This window comes from Sycon ciliatum, chromosome 4, assembly GCF_964019385.1.
Source record: "Sycon ciliatum chromosome 4, ocSycCili1.1, whole genome shotgun sequence".
In the NCBI taxonomy this organism is placed as follows: domain Eukaryota; kingdom Metazoa; phylum Porifera; class Calcarea; order Leucosolenida; family Sycettidae; genus Sycon; species Sycon ciliatum.
In genome coordinates, this window is record NC_088646.1 from 6,967,395 (window position 1) to 6,987,394 (window position 20,000).

The 20,000-nt window shown below is 48.8% G+C and overlaps 3 protein-coding genes across 3 annotated transcripts in view; 1 reads left to right on the forward strand and 2 right to left on the reverse strand.

Moving 5' to 3' along the window:
- LOC135814176 (spindle and centriole-associated protein 1-like) overlaps nucleotides 1–4,940 on the reverse strand; it is a 20,556-nt gene extending 15,616 nt beyond the window's left edge. Inside the window, exons 1-2 of the mRNA XM_065327257.1 lie at nucleotides 4,549–4,940; nucleotides 2,399–2,446 (exon numbers count right to left, since the gene is read on the reverse strand). Coding sequence (XP_065183329.1) covers nucleotides 2,399–2,446; nucleotides 4,549–4,686 — 186 coding nt within the window. The 5' untranslated portion in view covers nucleotides 4,687–4,940. The remainder of the gene's footprint in view (nucleotides 1–2,398; nucleotides 2,447–4,548) is intronic.
- Nucleotides 4,941–6,095: 1,155 nt separating this feature from the next.
- Nucleotides 6,096–15,638, forward strand: LOC135814163 (epsin-2-like). The gene is made up of 13 exons (XM_065327240.1): nucleotides 6,096–6,281; nucleotides 6,374–6,493; nucleotides 6,733–6,811; nucleotides 8,768–8,906; nucleotides 9,320–9,399; nucleotides 9,964–10,067; nucleotides 10,415–10,540; nucleotides 10,894–11,016; nucleotides 11,500–11,591; nucleotides 12,706–12,859; nucleotides 13,236–13,467; nucleotides 13,806–14,055; nucleotides 14,592–15,638. Exons 1-13 carry the CDS (start codon nucleotides 6,259–6,261, stop codon nucleotides 14,867–14,869), a joined length of 1,800 nt encoding a protein of 599 aa, XP_065183312.1. The 5' UTR covers nucleotides 6,096–6,258; the 3' UTR covers nucleotides 14,870–15,638.
- A 2,638-nt stretch (nucleotides 15,639–18,276) lies between these two features.
- LOC135814164 (mannose-6-phosphate isomerase-like) overlaps nucleotides 18,277–20,000 on the reverse strand; it is a 5,715-nt gene continuing 3,991 nt past the window's right edge. The window contains exons 7-8 of the mRNA XM_065327241.1: nucleotides 19,482–19,652; nucleotides 18,277–19,045 (exon numbers count right to left, since the gene is read on the reverse strand). Coding sequence (XP_065183313.1) covers nucleotides 18,621–19,045; nucleotides 19,482–19,652 — 596 coding nt within the window. The 3' untranslated portion in view covers nucleotides 18,277–18,620. The remainder of the gene's footprint in view (nucleotides 19,046–19,481; nucleotides 19,653–20,000) is intronic.

The window sequence follows — 20,000 nt, forward strand, 5'->3', positions numbered from 1 at the left end:
ATGAAGGAGTATAGTAGTACAAGAAGGACCCCTGAGTGTGTGTGATCCCCGGTACCCCCTGAGTGTGTGTGTGATCCCCGGTACCCCCTGAGTGTGTGTGATCCCCGGTACCCCCTGAGTGTGTGTGTGATCCCCGGTAGCCCCTGAGTGTGTGTGATCCCCGGTACCCCCTGAGTGTGTGTGTGATCCCCGGTAGCCCCTGAGTGTGTGTGATCCCCGGTACCCCCTGAGTGTGTGTGTGATCCCCGGTAGCCCCTGAGTGTGTGTGATCCCCGGTACCCCCTGAGTGTGTGTGTGATCCCCGGTAGCCCCTGAGTGTGTGTGATCCCCGGTACCCCCTGAGTGTGTGTGATCCCCGGTACCCCCTGAGTGTGTGTGATCCCCGGTACCCCCTGAGTGTGTGTGTGATCCCCGGTAGCCCCTGAGTGTGTGTGATCCCCGGTAGCCCCTGAGTGTGTGTGATCCCCGGTAGCCCCTGAGTGTGTGTGATCCCCGGTAGCCTACTCGGTAGGGCACTGTCCCGGAAAGACAGGGGTGCTGGGTTCGAATCCCGCTCGTGGATCCTTCTTTTGCAACATTGGTGCCTGGCAATGGCTCGAACCCACGACCCATCGCCAAAGGGTTTGTTCTGTTTTTCGTGATTGTGATGCTCTTCCTACTTGTCACCTCATTGCTATTGTTGATTGTGCCGGTGGCTGCTCTGATAGTCACTTCTCTGTTTTCAAGTGTTTTTCACGTACATGTGTGTGTGTGTGTGTGTGTGCGTGTGTGTGTGTGTGTGTGTGTGTGTGTGTGTGTGTGTGTGTGCGTGTGTGTGCCCACACCCTCTCTGTAGAGACAATTCACGCAACACAAACCACAACACATTCTACACTATCACTCTTCCTCCTTCCTCTTTTCGCACGCTCTTTCTTCACTAGGACGGTTTTTGATTTTATTGTTGCCTATTCTGCTGTTGCATGCGTATTAGCACTTCATTGACCCCGCTTGTTCTTCCTTCTTCATTCCATTCGGCCTAAGTGAAGACTAGCCAAGCTTGATTGGCGATGTCGACGCGAAAAGGCTGATAATAATATTCATAGGGAATGGAAAAGGGAAAAAGTCGGAAGGAAAAATAGATCATACTTCAAAACTACTTTGGTTGCATTTGTTTGGTCATTCCCGAATGGGCATGGAATGACGTCGGTACCCATCGCGGAATCGGAACGAGCGTAGCAAACAAACGCGCTGGCATGCATTCGGGAATCTGGCAAAGGTTTTGCGCCACTCTGGAAACGAAACGACGGTCGAATGTGTGTGTGTGTGTTTTTAGTATGAGAATTTACCTGTTGTTTGCAGCCTTGCGACTACTCACTACTGCATGCCAGTCTTGGTAGTTGCTATTTGCTTCTGTAAATTTCTGCATGTCCCGACGACAGTCATGATGAAGGAGCGGCCAAACACGGCATAGATCAACGAGCGCCCGTACCTTGGGTGCCTGCAGGCGGCGTTGGCCGCCACTTCATCATGCTCTTCGACCTCGTATCAGTCACAGAAACGTCTATAGCTCTCGTGTTTTTTTGACAGAGACGAGGCACTGTTGTAAGAAGAAGTGAAGTGGCGGGCTCGGTGCCTCTTTGGCTCACTATGTGCTATGGCTAGTCGGGCTAGAAAAATAGTTCTGGCTTGCCTCCCTGTGATTCTAGAGGTCCTGCTCGACGACGATGAAGAGCTGAGGTCATCAACGATCCCGGGCGAACACTTTCTCAGGCAGCGAAGGGTCAAAATACCACGAACACTTTACCATGCTGAGGTTACAGTACCACTGCCAGCCTATACCCTGGACGATGTCCGCCAACATTTCTGTATCAATAATAGCGTTTGAAGTTTTGTTGGAGAGGTATGCAGCAGCGACGAAGCCCCTCCGCACAATTTCATTCCGCTCGGAATGAGACCTCATTCCACTTTTCTTAGGAATCGCCAGAATCGATTGTGCCCTCTTCATTCCGCGACCGGAATCGGAATTGCACCGAACAAACGCTGTTCAGTGCATCAACAAAATGCTCCGGAAAAGCAAAACACGGTGGAATGACTTTGGAATGGTGGCGGAATGGCACCGAACAAACGCAACTTTATAATGATTTCTTCACTGAATTTATCACTTACATTTCGTAGCAGTAACGGATATTAAAAGTACTTAATTAAAGGCTGCTGTGATGCTACATATCCCTTTGTTTCATTGGTTCTACTTCAGTAGTTGCCTGTACTTTCACACGAGAAAGCATGAAATGTGTTTGTAAAATCCTCGAGTCCTACTGCTTCTTGTTGCGAGTTTGAAGTGTCTTTCCTCCACAGTCGTCAGTGGAAACGTTCAAATTTTCAGAACACCATCTTTTCCAAGCCGGATTAGTGTACTTACTAACTCTGCCTTGCTAGCCCGCAAGCTGTTTAAGTCGCTGACAGTGCTCTGTAGGTATAATATACACACACATACACACATACATGAACACACATGTATACACACACGCACATATACGTGCACATGCACATGCACACACACACACACACGGTCATGGTAAACACTGCCATTACGGTCACGTGTCCCCTTGCGGGGCCGACAATATGGAACAACGAGTGACGGCAGTCCGCTGAGAGAGAGGTACTAGGTCAGGGACTCGGGGACCATGTTCGAGAGAGCCATGTCTGGCAGCTATACACACACACACACACACACACACACACACACACACACACACACACACACACACACACACACACACACACAGATGCATGCACGCACACACATAGAAACACACACACATACATATACGTACTCACAGTGACAGTGACAATAGCAGACTACAATTCTATTATTATTTACCCTCTGGCTCACAACCAGGGTTCAGAATTGGGTATAGTGATACACTATCTGTTGCAGTCCGCCATTCAAACCAGGGTTACTTCAAGACTATAATGTAGCCTGACATTTGGAATCTGTGTGGCAAAGACAGTGACGAGTTACTAGTAGTCTTAGAACGTACTACCGTATTTTCCCGTAAGTTAGTACGTACTAACTATTGTTACTTTCGAACTTAGCAGCCACATGAGTACTAACTTTCGGGGGTGGTACTATCTTTCGGGGAGTACTTTTTTATCGGGGGTATATGACACGCAGTGGGAATCCTGCGCAACTCTAGTGACGTAGTGTCCGTGCATATGATGTATGTACTGTACGGTGTCTGTACATGTAGGACGGGTACGAACTTACTAGGGAGGTTTAGTCCCACGTAATCCGTGGGTACTTTACGTGTGTGTACCACGTGATACTCAGTGACCCACGTACAGACGTTTTCTGATTCACGGCATACCGTGTATGGAGGCTCACCCACGTTCCGCCAGAACGTGGGTGAAAATCAGAATGGAGCGCATTGTGCGAGCTATGAGGGTGCTCAGCTGAAGACGTTTCCGAAGCACGAAATCGAAATATTCGATGAGCTTCTAAGGCCCGGGTAGCTTCGTCTTTGACCCGGTTTGGGCCTTTCGCTTCATGCTTTTGTTTGTTCCGTGTGACTAAACACAACATTGCAAGCAGCTGTGTGGAGCCATGTTTGTGGACATGAGCAAGGCCTTCGACCGCGTTCAGCATAGCAAGCTCGTGCAGGAACTGGCTTCAGTTGGCGTCGGAGGTGTGGCATTGCGTTGGTTCGCAGACTACCTTACTTGGAGAACCCAGCAGGTCGTTGTCGGCGATGCCCGAGGCAGTACAGAGCCCTGCTCACGTGGTGTACCACAAGGCTCCGTGTTAGGCCCCTTACTTTTCTGCATTTATATCCGGTGTACCCCTCAGAAATTTCAACATTGCCGTGCTCTCCTGTTCGCGGACGACATCGCGTTCTACGTCATTGGTCGCAAGGTTTCAACCGTGCTCAGAATGCTGCAGACAGATCTCTTGAACCTGGAGGACTTCCTCAGCGAGCGGGGACTGGTGCTGAATCCCAAAAAGTCTCAGCTACTGCTGCTCAGACGACCTACTGCGCAACTGGACGTGATCCCCAGCATCACCTGCAAAGGCACCGTAATCCCCGAGTCCAGCCATGTTCTGTACCTTGGCCTCCTATTGGACTCGTCGCTCAGCTTCGAGCAGCAGGTTGAGTGTGTGTGCGCAAAAGCACAGTGCAAGGTTGCCTCATTCCGCCACGGGCGCCGCGATGTCTCCATGACCGGCCGCCGCATGTTTTACCTGACAATTGTCCAGAGTACCTTGGACTATGCCAGCACATGTTATGTTCACTGCTTGTCTGCTAAACTCAGAGACAAACTTGAGTCAACCAGCAATAGGTGCCTAAGGCGAGTGTTTGGCCATGATCAGTATACTTCTATCGATTTCATTCTCACCAAATATAACCTGTATACTTTCTCTAGCCGTGTAAACTTGAAGCTGGGGGAACTGTCTTTCGGGGTGATAACCTCGGCAGTGGAAAGTGTATTTTTTATAGGGGGTACTAAGTCATTGGGGAGAACTAACTTACGGGGAAATACGGTAGTAGTACACGGACGAGAAGAACTTACGTCCCATGCGGGTTTGCGTGCGCTGGACTGTGCCTGTGAGGTGCTTCCCTGGCGGTGTGTCTTGCTACTACCGACTTTGCCAGCGGTGGAGGTCTTGTGACCGCTAGTGCCGTTATGCCAAGCGCTGGACAGCGACATGCTATTGGTGTACTGCTAGTCTGGGCCCAGGCTCGAATAATACCGTAATTATTACGATAGGCGAACGAAGAATACAAGTACGGAAACCAGCAACAGCCGGAGCCGCTTGTAGTCGCAGGACGGTGAACGAACTGCCTAGGACGCCAGCAACTCGTTGCGTTTCTCTTCTTTCTTGCACTCAGTAAACGACTTGGCCTTTCTTTTGAAAGAAACTAACTACATGTTTGTATTTTATATCAAAAATACTTTGCAAAAATAGGAAGCTACATGTAGCAGCTTTTGGCTTTTCATTTTCAACTGTTCCCGCGCCTAGCTCGTCGACGTCAGCGCTGAGAGTCAGACTGAGACAGACTCAGTGAGAGTCTGGCCTATCCTAGGCATAGCAATAGGATACTGCCGCGGACATGGAAATCCAGTCGATTGACCGGGGCCGGCGCCCTCAACGCCTACATAAGTCGTTGCATGCAGTGCACGACTGACTGTAATCATGGTAATGATTATGTTGATGGCCGATGCGACCAGCAGCAGCGATACGTGCTACAGTGGTCCCTCTATAATCCGGCACCATTTGTACCACGAAAATCTGCTGGATTAGGGAGGGTGCTGGATTAACAAATCTGATTTACTGCTGCAATGTGCATGAAGAGGACATTTTGGCTACTGAAAATTGTGCTGGTTTATCGAGGGTGCTGGATTATAAAGTGCCGGATTAGAGAGGGACGACTGTATACCGTACGGCTGCATCGCCAGCGCCCTGGGGCCGCTAGACGTGCGACCGGATTTCCATGTCCACGACAGTAGTACTAGCGTCACTTGCGCTCCTACTCCTACTCCATCCTACATTTACTTTTTTGTAGTCCTACTCCTATATATATGGCCTAGTCCTACAAAGACTACAAGGCTACATTATTAATACATAGTCCTACTGCCAGTACTGAGTACTGGCAGTACTGCGCCTAAATCATTGTACTTTGTACTGTCACTTGTCAGAGCTCAGCACTACCATGACCATGATGACTACTGAGTACTGGCAGTCTGGCAGTACTGCCACTATGTACTACGGCACTAGTGCACTACTGGCACTAGTCACGTGCACAGGCCGAGACCAAGGCTAGCATGGCAGTCAACCATGTAGATCTGCCATGGCATCGTCTACCATGGTCTACGACTGCATCATGACTCATGTGCATGCACTCCATACTCGGCTCATAATAAATTATTATTATCAGCTCAGGCTTTGCTACACTTGACGCACGGCGCAGAGCACCGTCATGGAACTTTTCCCGGCAGTGGCAGTTGCCCATTTTTGTTGTTCTCCTGACTCCTGCTCTTGACAGTGGTGCCTGGCGCAGTGGTAGGCGCATTATGCAGTGCGATTTGCGACAGCACGGGAAAAGAGCGTACTAGTACAGTTTTTTTTGCTTCTTTCAGTTTGTTTGCATCAATCAACAGTCACTAGTAGAACAAGAGCGGAGAGATTGAGAGCAAGAGGCGATCACTCGCAGTGCAGTTGAACCTGGAGAGCAGAGTACACGTTGTCTGTGAGCGCCCGAGGAAGTGCCGAAAGGGAAGATGACGACGGTTCGCCGAGCTGTGTAAGTAAAAGTTTGGCTATTTTCTGCTTGGCTTGGACGAGCGATGTTGGATCAAAATGTGTCTTTCACCGCTCGCGTCGTGTGTTGTGCAGGAAAAACGTAGTGGGAAACTACAGCGATATTCAAGTAAAGGTCAGAGAAGCAACTTCCAATGACCCATGGGGACCGTCGGGTGCGTTGATGAGCGACATCGCGGATGCCACGTACAATGTGTAAGCGCCAACAATGGGTATTATCCTGCTTGCTTGCATACCATTCTGGCTGCTGCTTCGTTCCTTCTATTTTTGTTCTGCAACTGACCAGCACAGGTCAATACCACAGGGTGTCTGTGCCCGTGGACCATGTGCACCGCTAATCCTAGCATTGCTTCGCCGGTTTCATAGGATTGGAATTTTCATTTTGCTGCCAATCTCATTGTTGTTGTCTTTCTTGTTTCCTTTGGGTGTCGCAGAATCGCATTTGATGACATAATTAGTCTTCTATGGAGACGACTGAACGACAGCGGCAAGAACTGGAGGCACGTTTACAAGGTAAATGGCCTGGTACTAGTATTTTAGTTGTTTGGTTAGCACCATCGCTTTTTTTCTCCTTCAGCAGCGTGTGTGGAAACAGTACACAATTTCTTGTGCTCAGTGATTGTTGACATTGTTGTAACCGGTCCCCAGTGCAGTTCGGCAGTGACTTTACTCCGGACACACTTACTATGCAGGTGACACTGCTGAACTGAAGGTACCAGGACATCGTCGACAAGATATCAAAAGTGAGGTTGAGACGTGGCTGTTATTCGTGATTATAAAATAATTATCGTCGCCAACCCACACTGTATACATCACCAGGCGGATTCCTGCCAGCTTGCGAAGCGCATAGGAACAAATTATGCGCTTCCTGCGTTTTGAGCGTTTCACCAATCGGTCCAATGTCGCCCACCCGTACCCGCGCTGCAGCTGTATGTGTTTGGGTACGTGGATGGTGGGCAGTGGAGAGAGCGGGCGCTAGATGCTCGTCCTCGCCGTGTCCACTGAATGGAAAATGCCTGCTTGGCCTGCTGGATCAATGGCTGCTGCCGCGTCAGTACTTCCGCACGGCCGGTGTTTGAAAGTGTGCTCTCCTCGTGTCTTCATGTGATGGAAGCATGCCTGCCTGGGCTTCACCGCTCGCGCTCGAATTTGTGTCTTTCGCTTCCATCCGATCGCTGCGAAGCTGCAGAACAGTAACATAAATTCATAATCATTACTAACAATAACAATAACCATGATAACATGCCTGGACCATGTTCACTGGATCCATGGAACGGAGGGCGAACCGCGATCGAGTATTGTACTGTGTGGTGTTAGCTCCAGCGTACACTGTGAAACCGGCGACACAACTCTCCGAAAACAACGACTTCTGAAGTTTTGTTGACTTCCCCAGGGGACGTGATCACCAAGCAGCTTGACAAGCAAGCGAGACTTATGCTCGCCCAGTCAGTGTGGCTGGATATCTGTTTCCTTTGGCTTTGTGGGACGCAACGACGCTCCTTTTGAAATGGAGTGTTGTGGCTGAGGTCAAGCGCTGTCACTCTCAAACTGCGATTTCCTTTGCTTTTGCTCCAAACTTGTATCTGCACAGTTCACTTGGCCACTGTACTAGCATGTGACTAGGTGTCGCACAGTGACACTGTGCATTGCATTGAGGAGGCTTGATTGAATGGAGAAGAGTGCAGATGGAGACATCCACATGCCTCAGTATGAATGTTGAATTACCTGATTGTTTGTCTGGCAACCAACAAGTCAATGGAGTCATACAACACTGCATCATAATAATTATATAATACAATAATCATGTAACGCTCGAAAATCGAGTTGAAATCGTATGTCCCCTGCACGTATAACAGCTTCAGCCTCCGACTCTCCGAACAGTACCGGTAAATCCGAAATAATGTGCTGCTGAACGTAATACTGGTAACACAGTTTATTGTTGTGATCATTGGCAAGTTTCCTAAGAACTGAAGATACAGAAGGCCTGCATTGGACTATTTCCATTTCCTAATTGCAAGCAGTCAATTTCTAAGATGTACAAGTGTTCCTCTTGGCATGTATCAGCAAATTGACATCTTATTCACCAGGGAGATACTTTGCCTGCTGTACATGTACTTACACATGCTGTCTGAAAGCAGCCAATCAGAGTAGCCATGGAGCCAGGCACCGCCTCAGCTGTTGCCGAATCCCTCTCTGGCACACAGGGAAGAGGAAAGTGTTCCTCTTGTGGAAGTGCAAACTTATGAACTTAAGCGGTGTCTTGCGCACACCCCGGAGGCAGTCCCTGGCTGACAATTGTTCTGCAGTGGTGTGATAGCCGTGTTCGGGAAACACCCCTGGCGTGTGTATGTCCCGTATCTAGTGGCAGTGACCACTTAATAGTCTGAACATACTAGTCCAAAGCCGAGCATGAAGCAAGCACGCACTGAAGAGCTGCTGTTTTCATCTTTGTTCTGTTCTGCTATCCAGGCACTGACAGTTTTAGACTACATTCTGAAAACGGGCAGCGAACGAGTCTTTGATCACTGCAAAGACAACATCTTCACCATCCAGACCCTGAAGGATTTTGTCTTCATCGATAAGGAAGGAAAGGATCAGGGAACTAATGGTACGTTGGCAGCATCATTCGCCTACAATAAAGCCTTTGCATAACTGATAGACATTATACTAGTGCCCTGGTGCATAACTTGTTTCTTTGAAGTTCATTCTTGAAGACAGATATGTTTCCAGTCATTTGATCTCGGATATTATGTACGTCGGCTACAAGCAGGACTGATTTCACGTTCCACACCTGCTCACTGTTTCACGGCCTCGGCGATTCCTAGAAGAGGAGCAAGCATGCACGAATGGCTTTGCAGTTGTACCCAAGGTCGATGAAACCGTAGTGGTAATGGCGCCTGATGTATTGCATTCTGGTAGTCTGTACGTGTGTACTGTACCAGCTTCTTACAGGGATACACTTCAAACATAAGGTTCTAAAACCATTGCTGGTGTGCTCATTTTTTGATTTGTTGGATGCAGTGAGAGAAAAGTCAAAGCACCTTGTACAGCTGCTGAAGGATGAGGAGAGGCTCAAATATGATAGATCAAAAGCCATCAAGGTACGTTTCTTGCACAGGCGGAAAGGTGGCCATGTTCAGAGCATAGCCTTGTTATTATTAATATTATTTAAATTTTGAATAGGGCAATCCCCACAGGCCTAAGGTCTTTTTACAGGGTACCCTAAATGATGCATTTGGCAGGAAGAGTTGCAGACTTTCATCATTGCCCAGGGACGTAGTAGCCGGCTAGTCAGTTTTGGCCGAATGCTCCACCTTTCGATCATTCGACCATGTTTTGGTGGTGAAGAACGCACAACATAGTATGAGAGTAGCTAACCAGCGACTTATCCATCCACAGTTATAGCGTGAATAGTGCAATGTTAGTAGGGGGTGCCTATGACTTTGTATGATACCACACTGATCAGGGTATATTCAGCCGGCAACATCCGAGCCTGTAGCCATCCGGAAGATACTCCAGTTAGTGTTACAGGTCAGACTTAGAACACCATGGTACCCGAGCCACCAGTCAGTGTGTGATATCATAGCCAACAACTATTGTAGTATTTGTACACAGGAACTGTACATAGGAACTGTACATGTATGTGTATGTATGTGTGTTTGCAGGCAAAAGACCGGTTTCACGCCGCACTGCCTGTGGGTAGCACTCACTCTAAACAGCGGCGGAGCAGTCTTGAATCATCGAGCAGATCCGGAACTCGCGTAGAAAGGTACGCATGAAACTTACATGCAATGGCACCATGATGAGACTGGTCACGCTGTACTTCAGAGCGTGAGATGCTGGTGTACTTATGCACATTGTATTGTATAGGTAGCATGAAGATCTATAGATTTCTAGGCACATGTGCACTTACATTTACATAACATGCTTGCTCAATATGCCGTGACGTAGTACTTCAGAAGTACATTTCCACATGGATCTCGGACCTCTTGCAAAGCCATGGGTCCGTCTTCGCGTACTAGTACTATGTACTGCTTCAAAAGTATACTTACCTGGTTGTGTTGTGTCCCCATGCGGTACACGTGTGGTTGCTATGTGCCTGTGTGGACCCTGCAGCCCCGCTACAACCACTAGCCTGCAAACCAGTCCAAACAACACTGGTAGCAAGTCCTGGCAGACTGAACGCCGCGCCAATAGCTCATCGCCAGCCGCAGCTGCTGGCACTCGTGCACCTGTTCAACGGTAAGTTGCCCGCCTTGTGTTCATACGACTTCCAGTCTGCATGGTGCCCGCCTTGTGTTCATACGACTTCCAGTCTGCATGGTTTCAGTTCAAACAGGAGCAGTGAATCCAGAAACGCTCCAAGTTGGATCAACTGAACCTGACCCCTGTAGTGGGCAAAACCCTGTCACCTGCGACTTCTTCAAACCCTTTATCCTGGTGCAAACTGCTATCTGAAACCACATGTCTGTCCGTCTAGGAAGACGTTTTTCTTTTAGGTCTTGAGAGAAATCTCTTCCATTATGTTGAAGAACAGCACTGGTCAGGGGTTAATCAGGTTGTGCTCTCCTTCCTTTCCAATTCCCTGTCCACAGGCAGGGGACACTTAGCTCTGACATGGCACGTGCTAAGCCCTCCAGCGAACAAGAGGAAGCGCTACAGCTGGAACTGGCCATGGCGTTGAGTCGGCAAGACGCAGAGCAGGAAGTAAAAGCAAAGTATGTTGGCAAAAGGAATTAAAAGATCGCGCTGACATTGTCATCGCATGTGTGCGTGTGGACATGGCAGTGTGAACATATAAGATGAGCTTGACTACAGCGGTCAATACTTGATATTGTATCAATTTGCTCTGTCAGTATTTGTTGATCTGTGATGCGATTAGGCAAGTGAAGATGTTTTTATCTGCAAATGTTATCCAGCTTGAGGTGCACAGAGGCACCAGGAGATGATAACCGTAGCAAATGGAGTCGCCTCAAAAGGAAGTTGCAAGGATTAGGTCAGCCTGATAACAGAGCAGACTTATCTGCTAATTGAGCCAGCCTTGTGCCATGTACATTGGGCATTGCCTGACCTGCAGATGTGCAGGAGATGGAATTGCAGTGCGAACTTTGTTTTCATTTCGTTTCAACGTCACGTGCATCGACAATTCCGTATCCTGTGCTGATGCGGGCTTATCAATGTTATCATTATGTGTTGTGCAGGGAACGGGAAGAGGATGATCTCAAAACTGTACTGCAGGCCACATGTCCGGCTGATCCATTCTTCTCCACCGCCACCACCACCGACGGTGCAAGTAAGGCATGTTGTGGAAGTGCTGCATGGTCATGTACTTTACCAGTGACCGCCACTAGACATACAATGGGCTGTTGTTTGTTGGGCTGGGGCACTCATCCGCTCTTGGGCCGACGGCAATAACACCATACGTGCAGTGCCTTGTTACCAGCCTTAATAATAATAATAATTCGCGGGATTCGCGTTGGCATCGCTTGAATGTTCAGAAACACACAAACTAGCCTTCGCTTCCGCAGGCCACCACTATGCCTATGCCTTGCACACCTTAGTGGCGAATGCAGACCTCACAAGTGAGTCAGGGGAGAGTAGGTGAGTCTCTCAACCAATCGGGCGTGTAACGGCCCATAACCCTGTAAACTGCATCCTTGTTACCCTCACTCCGAGCTGTGAGTACCCAGTTGACCGTGGGTGTCGGCGCAGTTCACCACGCATAAAAAGTCTTTACTCACGTAAAAAGTCTTGACACGCTCCCTGCTACCAGCGCGGGTCTCGAACTCGGGACCTCATGATTCGCAGGCAGGCCTGCAAACCAATCGGCCATATGCGTTGGTCACGCCTTCTTAGCACTATAAAACCTAAAAGTGTGCACCATGGAGTCGTAGTGTACAAGGAACGACGCGAGATCATATTACCCGAAGCGATGTGCGTTTTGACCCTGGATTAGGAAGCTCTACTTAATCGGTGGTCTATGCAACTCATGATCGTGATCGCGGCCTTAACCTGCTCACACCAAGCGCGGCCGAGACAAGTGATGCCGTATTTGAGCATGTACAAACCAGGCCTTCCCCAGTGGCGACTGCAATGGGCAACGCGGGAGCGAAATCCCTATTGTGTAGCATTAGAGCGGCCCGTGTTGGGTCTGCCTGTGGGCAACAACTCCCTGGAGAGTGGTGCACACATACAGCTGTGTGGATTGCAGCAGCACTCTGCACAAGACAGGAGCAAAGCAAAGTTGATCACAGGAACATTTGGGAAAATAGCAACACCGGTGCTTGATTTCAGGTACGTGCACCGCTCTTTACTGGGGCACGTTGTTGAACCATAACTGTGCACTGCAGCATATTCACAAACGGCTCGCCTGCCCTCGTGTTTGTTCTCATGTCCTTTCCATGCAGCTGCTCGGTCTGCAGCTCAGGCCACCAATGACCCGTGGGGTGGCGCTGCTAGTACACAATTGGCTCCACCTGGTCAAGCAGCGGCAGTCGCATCAGCTCCAGCATCAGCCTCTGCCTGGGAGAACTTTGACGACCGGAAGCATGTTGTAGTCGAGTAAGTGTCAGTCCACCTTCCAAAGTTCCAGCTTAGGACTTTAGCCTTTTCGCCACAGCTCCATTACTAAATACATGTACGGCTGGCTATAGTGTTGGTGCTGGTGACAGCAGCTATCAGTACAATCACGTATAGCCGAACCATTGACTGTACACAAGGTGCTACAGTACTACAGTGCATGATTGTACTCATTGTGTATCCGGTGTGCCGTCATGTACAGGGAAGTATCTTGTATTACACTGGTTGTAAGCTCCTGATATCCAAAGGCACATGAATTGCACTACTGGGTAGTAATAAAACACACTCCCCATCCCATCAGCAAGTCAGTGCCGAGGTATTATCGTGTGTGTTGTTACTGTTGTACATTTGCTTACAGCGCTGACCCGTGGGGAACCAACACCAAGGTCTCGCCTGCTGCTGCGGCAGCAGCTCCTCCTGCCACCGCCATGCCACCGAACAGTGTAACGCCCGAGCTCTTTCCTAGCTCCAACGGTTTTGGCTCGCCGCGCGTTACTGCGCGCGACCCCGATGTGCCTGCTGCCCCCGCTGCGCCCGCAAGTTTCGACCCGCGTCCACTGGATATTGGTATGAACTCCACGCGGCCAGAGGTATGTATTTCTGCACTTTGGCTCCTGCCTGTATGTCGGAGCGCTGGGCATGGCTTGTTCAAATTCAACAAAGATGTGTTGTCTACTGTACAATTCAGTGTTGTTGGGTCTGTTGCAGGCCATTCACGGGTGTTGTTGCCTGTGAAGATTGCTTGTCGTGCTGCCCAAGATTGGAATACCGGGCTATTAGTTCTTAGCAAGCCACCATGGGCACAACTTGTCAACCTCAGCAACAGAGGAATCGGCCGAGTAGTCCAAAGCAGATCATGTATACGCGATGTGCATGTAGTCTCCTTCGGCACTCACCGGGTCTGTGTGCTGCTGTGCTTGCTTTCCAGGAGCCCAAATCGCTTGAGAAGAAGTTCCTTGGCGAGCATGGCACTCTGGTCAACTTGGACGCCATCGGTGGGCAGGTGCCTGTCGCTGCTGCTCCCAGTGCTGCTGCTGCCAATCCCTTTAGTCAAGGCCTGCTATCCCCACCTGGCACCGGAGTGAGAACAGCCCAGAACCCATTCCAGAAGGATAAGCCGCAGAACAAGAGTTTGAATGAAATGCGCACAAAGGAGTTTCAATCTGGCGATGGCGGAAGTAAGTCCTTTGGTGAATTAGTTAGTGAGTGAGTGTGTGTATGTGCGGGAGGGGGTATATATTTTTTAGTTTAGTTAGTTTTATTCCAAGCAATACATGGCTGGGGCAGCGAACGACCACTTTGCGTGGCAATTGCAGGGTTTTCATAGCCCATTTGTTGGTGTTCCGCGGCAATTGTTCATGTTGTAGGGACCAGCCTTGGGCATGACCAAATAAGTCCATTGAAAATCATCCTTTGCTTCATAAAATCGAGGAGGGCGGGCAGATTTTATAATTGTAATAATATTACACCGAGGCAGAATAACTCTTTTGGCAACAAATCACTACTTTTCATTCGACAGCACATTGGCTTGGCCCTAGAGTGAATACTTCATGCATACACATAGGTAATAGCATTTTGTACACACAAATACGTGATCCACTGCCAGGTACAGATCATCTCATGCATTCACGTACCTACACACTCTGACTGTCTGTCTGTATGTACGTCTCTCTCTCTCACTTTCTTCTGTTCTTCCTCTCTCTTCCTGTTGTAGGTCTACTTCCAGCACCGCTGGTACCAGAAAGCCAGTCAGACGTGCGCCGCTCCAGTGTGCCTTACGTCACTCCAGGCCGCACAATCGGCCCCGGTGGATCACCTGTAATGCCTACTAACCGTATGATGCCAATGGCTGCTGGTGTAGGCATGCAGCAGCCAGTGCAGATGGTCCCAGCCATGGTGCCTATGCAGCCAGCAATGGCTGGTTATGGCGCGGCGGCAAATCCTTTCATGGCCACAGCGAATGCTGGGCGCAACCCGAATGGATTCTATTGATGTAACCGCCGTGCATGCGCATCCACGCATCCACGCATGCCGGTCATTATTGGCAGCCTCCTGGAAAGTATGTAGATACATGTGTCAGGCTGAGCTGTAATTTAGCTCAAACATTGCGCAGTGGTAAACCGCTGTAGACCCGTAACTGTACATTTCTACCTCGTTTTACCACATCTACATTTTTGAAACTTCGAAGTAGCCCGGAATACCTCCATGATAAAGCTTGGAAATGTATATTCACGTTGCACAAAGTCACAAAAATAAGCTCCCATCTGTAGTGCTCACTAGAAGGCACCAACGGGCACCTATGCTTTTTCCCTGTAGTATTGCCTTGAACAGGTAAGAGTGTGTCCCTTCACCTACAGTGTGTCACCCACCTCTGTACATTTCCCCCGTAGGTATTGAAACCGTGTTCTTCAAGTTATTTCCTACGCATTGTTCTGTCGTCACTTGGAGCACCTGCCATCAAGTGTTGTAACTGTCCATTCCGACCAGGGAGTTTTTAAAATACTCTTCTGTACGCAACGTTCTGAGTGATTTGCAAACTAACGCTACCGAACAACACCAAGATCACGAAACCCCCCGCTACCACCGCTTGTGTGCTGTTGCTGCTGCTGCTAATTCTGAGATGTAAAAGAACGCTGAACAACGCTTGTGTATGCATGTTTGTGTCGGATGCTATTTCTTGTGTTTCTGTTATCAGTGTATTTACTGTTTCAATAAGTTCTTTTTTACGTAGGTGATGGCAGGCTGGTACTTGACAATACTTAAGTCAGAGGTTGTGCTTGTGTATGTTGCTGGTCATCGGGGTAGAACGCAGGGAGTACTAATCTTGCACAACACCCTGGTAGAACGCAGGGAGTACTAATCTTGCACAACACCCTGGTAGAACCCAGGGAGTACTAATCTTGCACAACACCCTGGTAGAACGCAGGGAGTACTAATCTTGCACAACACCCTGGTAGAACGCAGGGAGTACTAATCTTGCACAACACCCTGGTAGAACGCAGGGAGTACTAATCTTGCACAACACCCTGGTAGAAAGCAGGGAGTACTTGCACAACACCCTGGTAGAAAGCAGGGAGTACTTGCACAACACCCTGGTAGAAAGCTTTGGTCAGTACCTGGTGTGCTGAGCTTGTACCCAGACAATACACCTTGTGCGTGAGTGAATGAGTGAGTGACTGCGACCATACTGCGACCACACGTTTACTCGTCATCTCAGGGTACTAGACCGTCGTCCCACATGACATGACCACCTGCGCTGCACCTGAAGCAGGACCAAACAGGTCTAACCTCCACCAAGAGTACATAAACCCCCAGCTACGGTACGTAAGCCCCAGGCCCAGGCCCAGGGCTTAGGGGTGGATAGTCATGCTCCTGGCTCCAGCCATATAGCAGCCTGGATAAGGCAAAGTACCTGCACACATGTACATGTACTTGCCATTGTAGTGATTGTGTTTGGGGTTTGGGGATGAACAGTGTCAGTCAGCCACCATTGGTTTGTTTCACTAGAGAGACTGACTTTCTGAGTTTCCTTGAGCAGTAGTGACTGGTTTTCTTGTACATGCAAGTGCTGGTGATCACACCCTAGCTAGCTGACGCATGGGTATGACCAGGGCAGATGTGCTACATGTATACACAAGACTAGCCCCCCCCCCCCCCCTGGAAATTTGCGGGGGAATAATCAGAAATTTGCACAAGAAATTGCTGGCGAAAAGAGTGAAAAATGTGGGCCAAGTAGAGTAAATTTGCAGAAAATGCAGTATCTTGCAACGATACTATTATCAGGGTTCTAGGGGTAGGGGGCGCAGCGCCCCCCTACTCCGTTGGCGCGCCCCCCTGTGAAAAAGTGCCGCCCCCTACTCATTTTCCGATTTTTGTGTTTTTTCACGCCATTCAACGAAAATACAGTCGATAGTCACTATGGTCATCACTAGAGGGTTGATAAGCACATTTGTGAGGGGTGAAGTCGGGGTTGTTGCATTTTGCATGGCAAGACAATTTTGGACAATGGAAAAAATGGGTCATGGGGTAACTTTTTCCCATGCCCGCCCACCCGCCCCCCCCCCCCCCCCCCCCCCCTACTATATTGACCTGGCTAGAACCCTGGTTATATGAACCACAAAAACGTGAACGGAGGATCTAGCACGGAATTTCGAAGCGAAAAGAACAGTGCGATGTCAAAATTCGGCCCTGGGGACAAAAGTTCACAGCCACACACGCTCCGCACACACCAAGTACACATAACTAAGCGCACAGAACACACCATGCATGAAAGTCTGCACAGGGTGGGCCATGGCATGGGCTCACGGATTCACTGAAAATTGAGGCAAAATGAAGAAAATTGCACGTTTTCCACGGAAAATGCTAGATGCGCGGAAACCCACGAAAATCGCGGAATTTGTCGCGGCCGCGGATTCGCGATTTTCCAAGGGGACAGACAAGAGCAAGGTGGTGAGTAGTAAAACCTTACTCACTGTCCAGTGTAATGCGCTTGGAAAGCCTTGCTGGCACCGCCGAGCGTGCTTGGAGCTACTTGGTAGCAGTGAGGCTGGTTACAGTGGTGTGTATCCCAAACAATGCTGCATGGTTGGTCCTACAACAGAAAGCATGACAAGACGACACTTCAGTGCAGATCTACACTCGGTCGCTATACGCTTTGTGCACATACAGTAACACAATACAGGGGAGGACCGTTTCCACTGTGTAACACAATACGTATAGATTATAGACCGGTTAGGAGGTCTATACAGGATATATAGACCGAGTAAAAGACCGAGGTCCCCCGAGGTCTTTTACGAGGTCTATATATCCTGTATAGACCAACTATGAGGTCTATAATCTATTTATCGTGTTCTCCACGCAATAGTTTCTCTTCATATACGACATATCCTTGTAATTCTAGTATTATACTATACGCTATAGTCTATAGCCTATACTGCATTGTACTGCATTGAAAGTCAAGATCATTGTTTAAACTAGGTTCAGCATCGGTAGCACAGTGGCTGGGTGGTAAGGAAGAGTGAGTGAGATTCACAAGGTTGTGGGTTCAAATCCCATCTTGTGTATTTAAGTCCAAGAAGTTCTAAGGAGTCAAATATAAGTAGTCAAATATATCGTGTATTTGACTAAGCAGTCAAATACGCGATATATTTGACCGCTTAGGTATCAGGGAAATTAGTGGGGTCAAATACTAAGAAGGCGATAAATGTACATATAATTATAATCACATGTAATTGTTGAACAGATCCCTAGGCACTAGACTGCGGAGGCCTATATCCATAGACAACTAAAATAGATACATGCAAAGATTGCACGAGACAAAGGCGGAAAATACATACTGGCACCTGCAATGTTGTGCACATCAAACATTCATGAAACATTTCTGCCACTCCTACAAAGAATATAATTATCATATTGCTCAGATAGGTATTGCTTAAGTTAGGCTGCAGTGACTGTCAAAAGTATCGCGGTATGGTTGAATCGAGTAATGGCTAAATATCAAACAGTTGAGAAATAAAAAAATGGAAGTAAAAATGAGAGTAATCGCAACTGCAAATTAATGGAGTGGTGTCATTGTAGGAAAGCCTGCACACTGTTATTTCGGGGCACGGCTAAGCATTGGCAACTACTAGTAGCTTAAATTAAACAGACAATTCGAGGAACAAGACAGCAACAGAATGCTCTTCTTTTGTATTTTGGGGCACTTCAGCGATGGTTAGTTGGCCAGTACGTGCACAGTTCAGTGTTAGGAAGAGGCTGGAATGCACACGGCCTGGTAGAACTGTACCGGCTGGTCAGCAGTTAGCTTGTGTGCAACATTGTTACCGACAAATAGGACGGATCCGCGGCATATGGGTACGGTCACATCTGGTGAGGCATGAACGGTGCCGCTGCCTTCCGTCACCAGGAAAATGCTGGGTCCGTTTCTCGGCTTGACGGTGTGCTCTCCCTTATCGAAGCTGCCATGGATTACGGTGAACTCGGGCACGGGCGGGTCGTAGACGCGATACTCCGGTGCATCCTCGCCGTCAGCGTGCCAGCGGAAGATGCGTGCACTCGGCGACGACATGGTGTAGTCCAGCATGTCCACAAGCGTAGCCTTGTCCTTGAACTTCGGTGTCAGACCGGCACGCACTACGTTGTCACTGCATGCCATGCACTCCACACAGTCTGCAGCGTGAGCAGCAGCAGGTGGTGCAACGAAAAATCCAACACAACACGACAGAACACAAAAAAGAGGAAAATTAATTGAAATAATACGAGTATTAGTACTGAATGCCGGTATCATGTTCAGACAATAAACATTCTAAAACAAAGGAAAAAATTGGAGATGAGAAGGACTAAGGATCGAACACAAGCAGGAAAGCAAGACCTGCCAGTACATGAACTGGACCAGTCCTCTAGAGTGTAAAGTTGTATGCACTCTAATTCAACGCAGACACCACATTCAAGAAACAAGGTCCCCTCCCGACCCACGCACCCACACTGCAGAACATCACACACGACCAAAACGTCCCAGCATCACGAGGGCAGCCGTAACACACAGGCTGATCGTATATCTAAACACAAGCTTGCTGGCTGGCTACCATATAGCCAAACTCCTTACCTCCGGACATATAGGCATGCGGGATGTTTGGTCCAAGGAAAATGGCCTCTCCAGGCTGCAAGTTGATAACATTCAGGAAATACATTGCAAAGCAGCCGACATCACCAGGGAATTGCCCGTGAGTGCGCAGCAGGAGACTGGCACAGAACTTTGCTTCATCCTCCGCGGAGACTGCATGATAAACGACAGAGCATTGAATATAGCATAGGAGTATGGCATTTAAACAGGAGTTTCACAAAGCACTGGCCCTAGTCACACTTGAAGGGCTGTTGACATGCAGTATGCACACACAGCAGAGTGCAGAAAGTACAAAGAATGGCTAAAAGTCTGAAGCCAATTCACGGTTCGCGTCAGACTGGGCTAGACTAGAGGCTAAGTTTGCCGCGTCCGTAGGAACGCCACCTCCCTGTAAGGATGAAGGCGCAGATGCAGCTCCTAAAGCGGTGGGAGGCAAGTAGATCAGCTCACCAGCAAGTGGTCAAAGACAGAACATCCCATTCACTGCATCCATGACTTGAA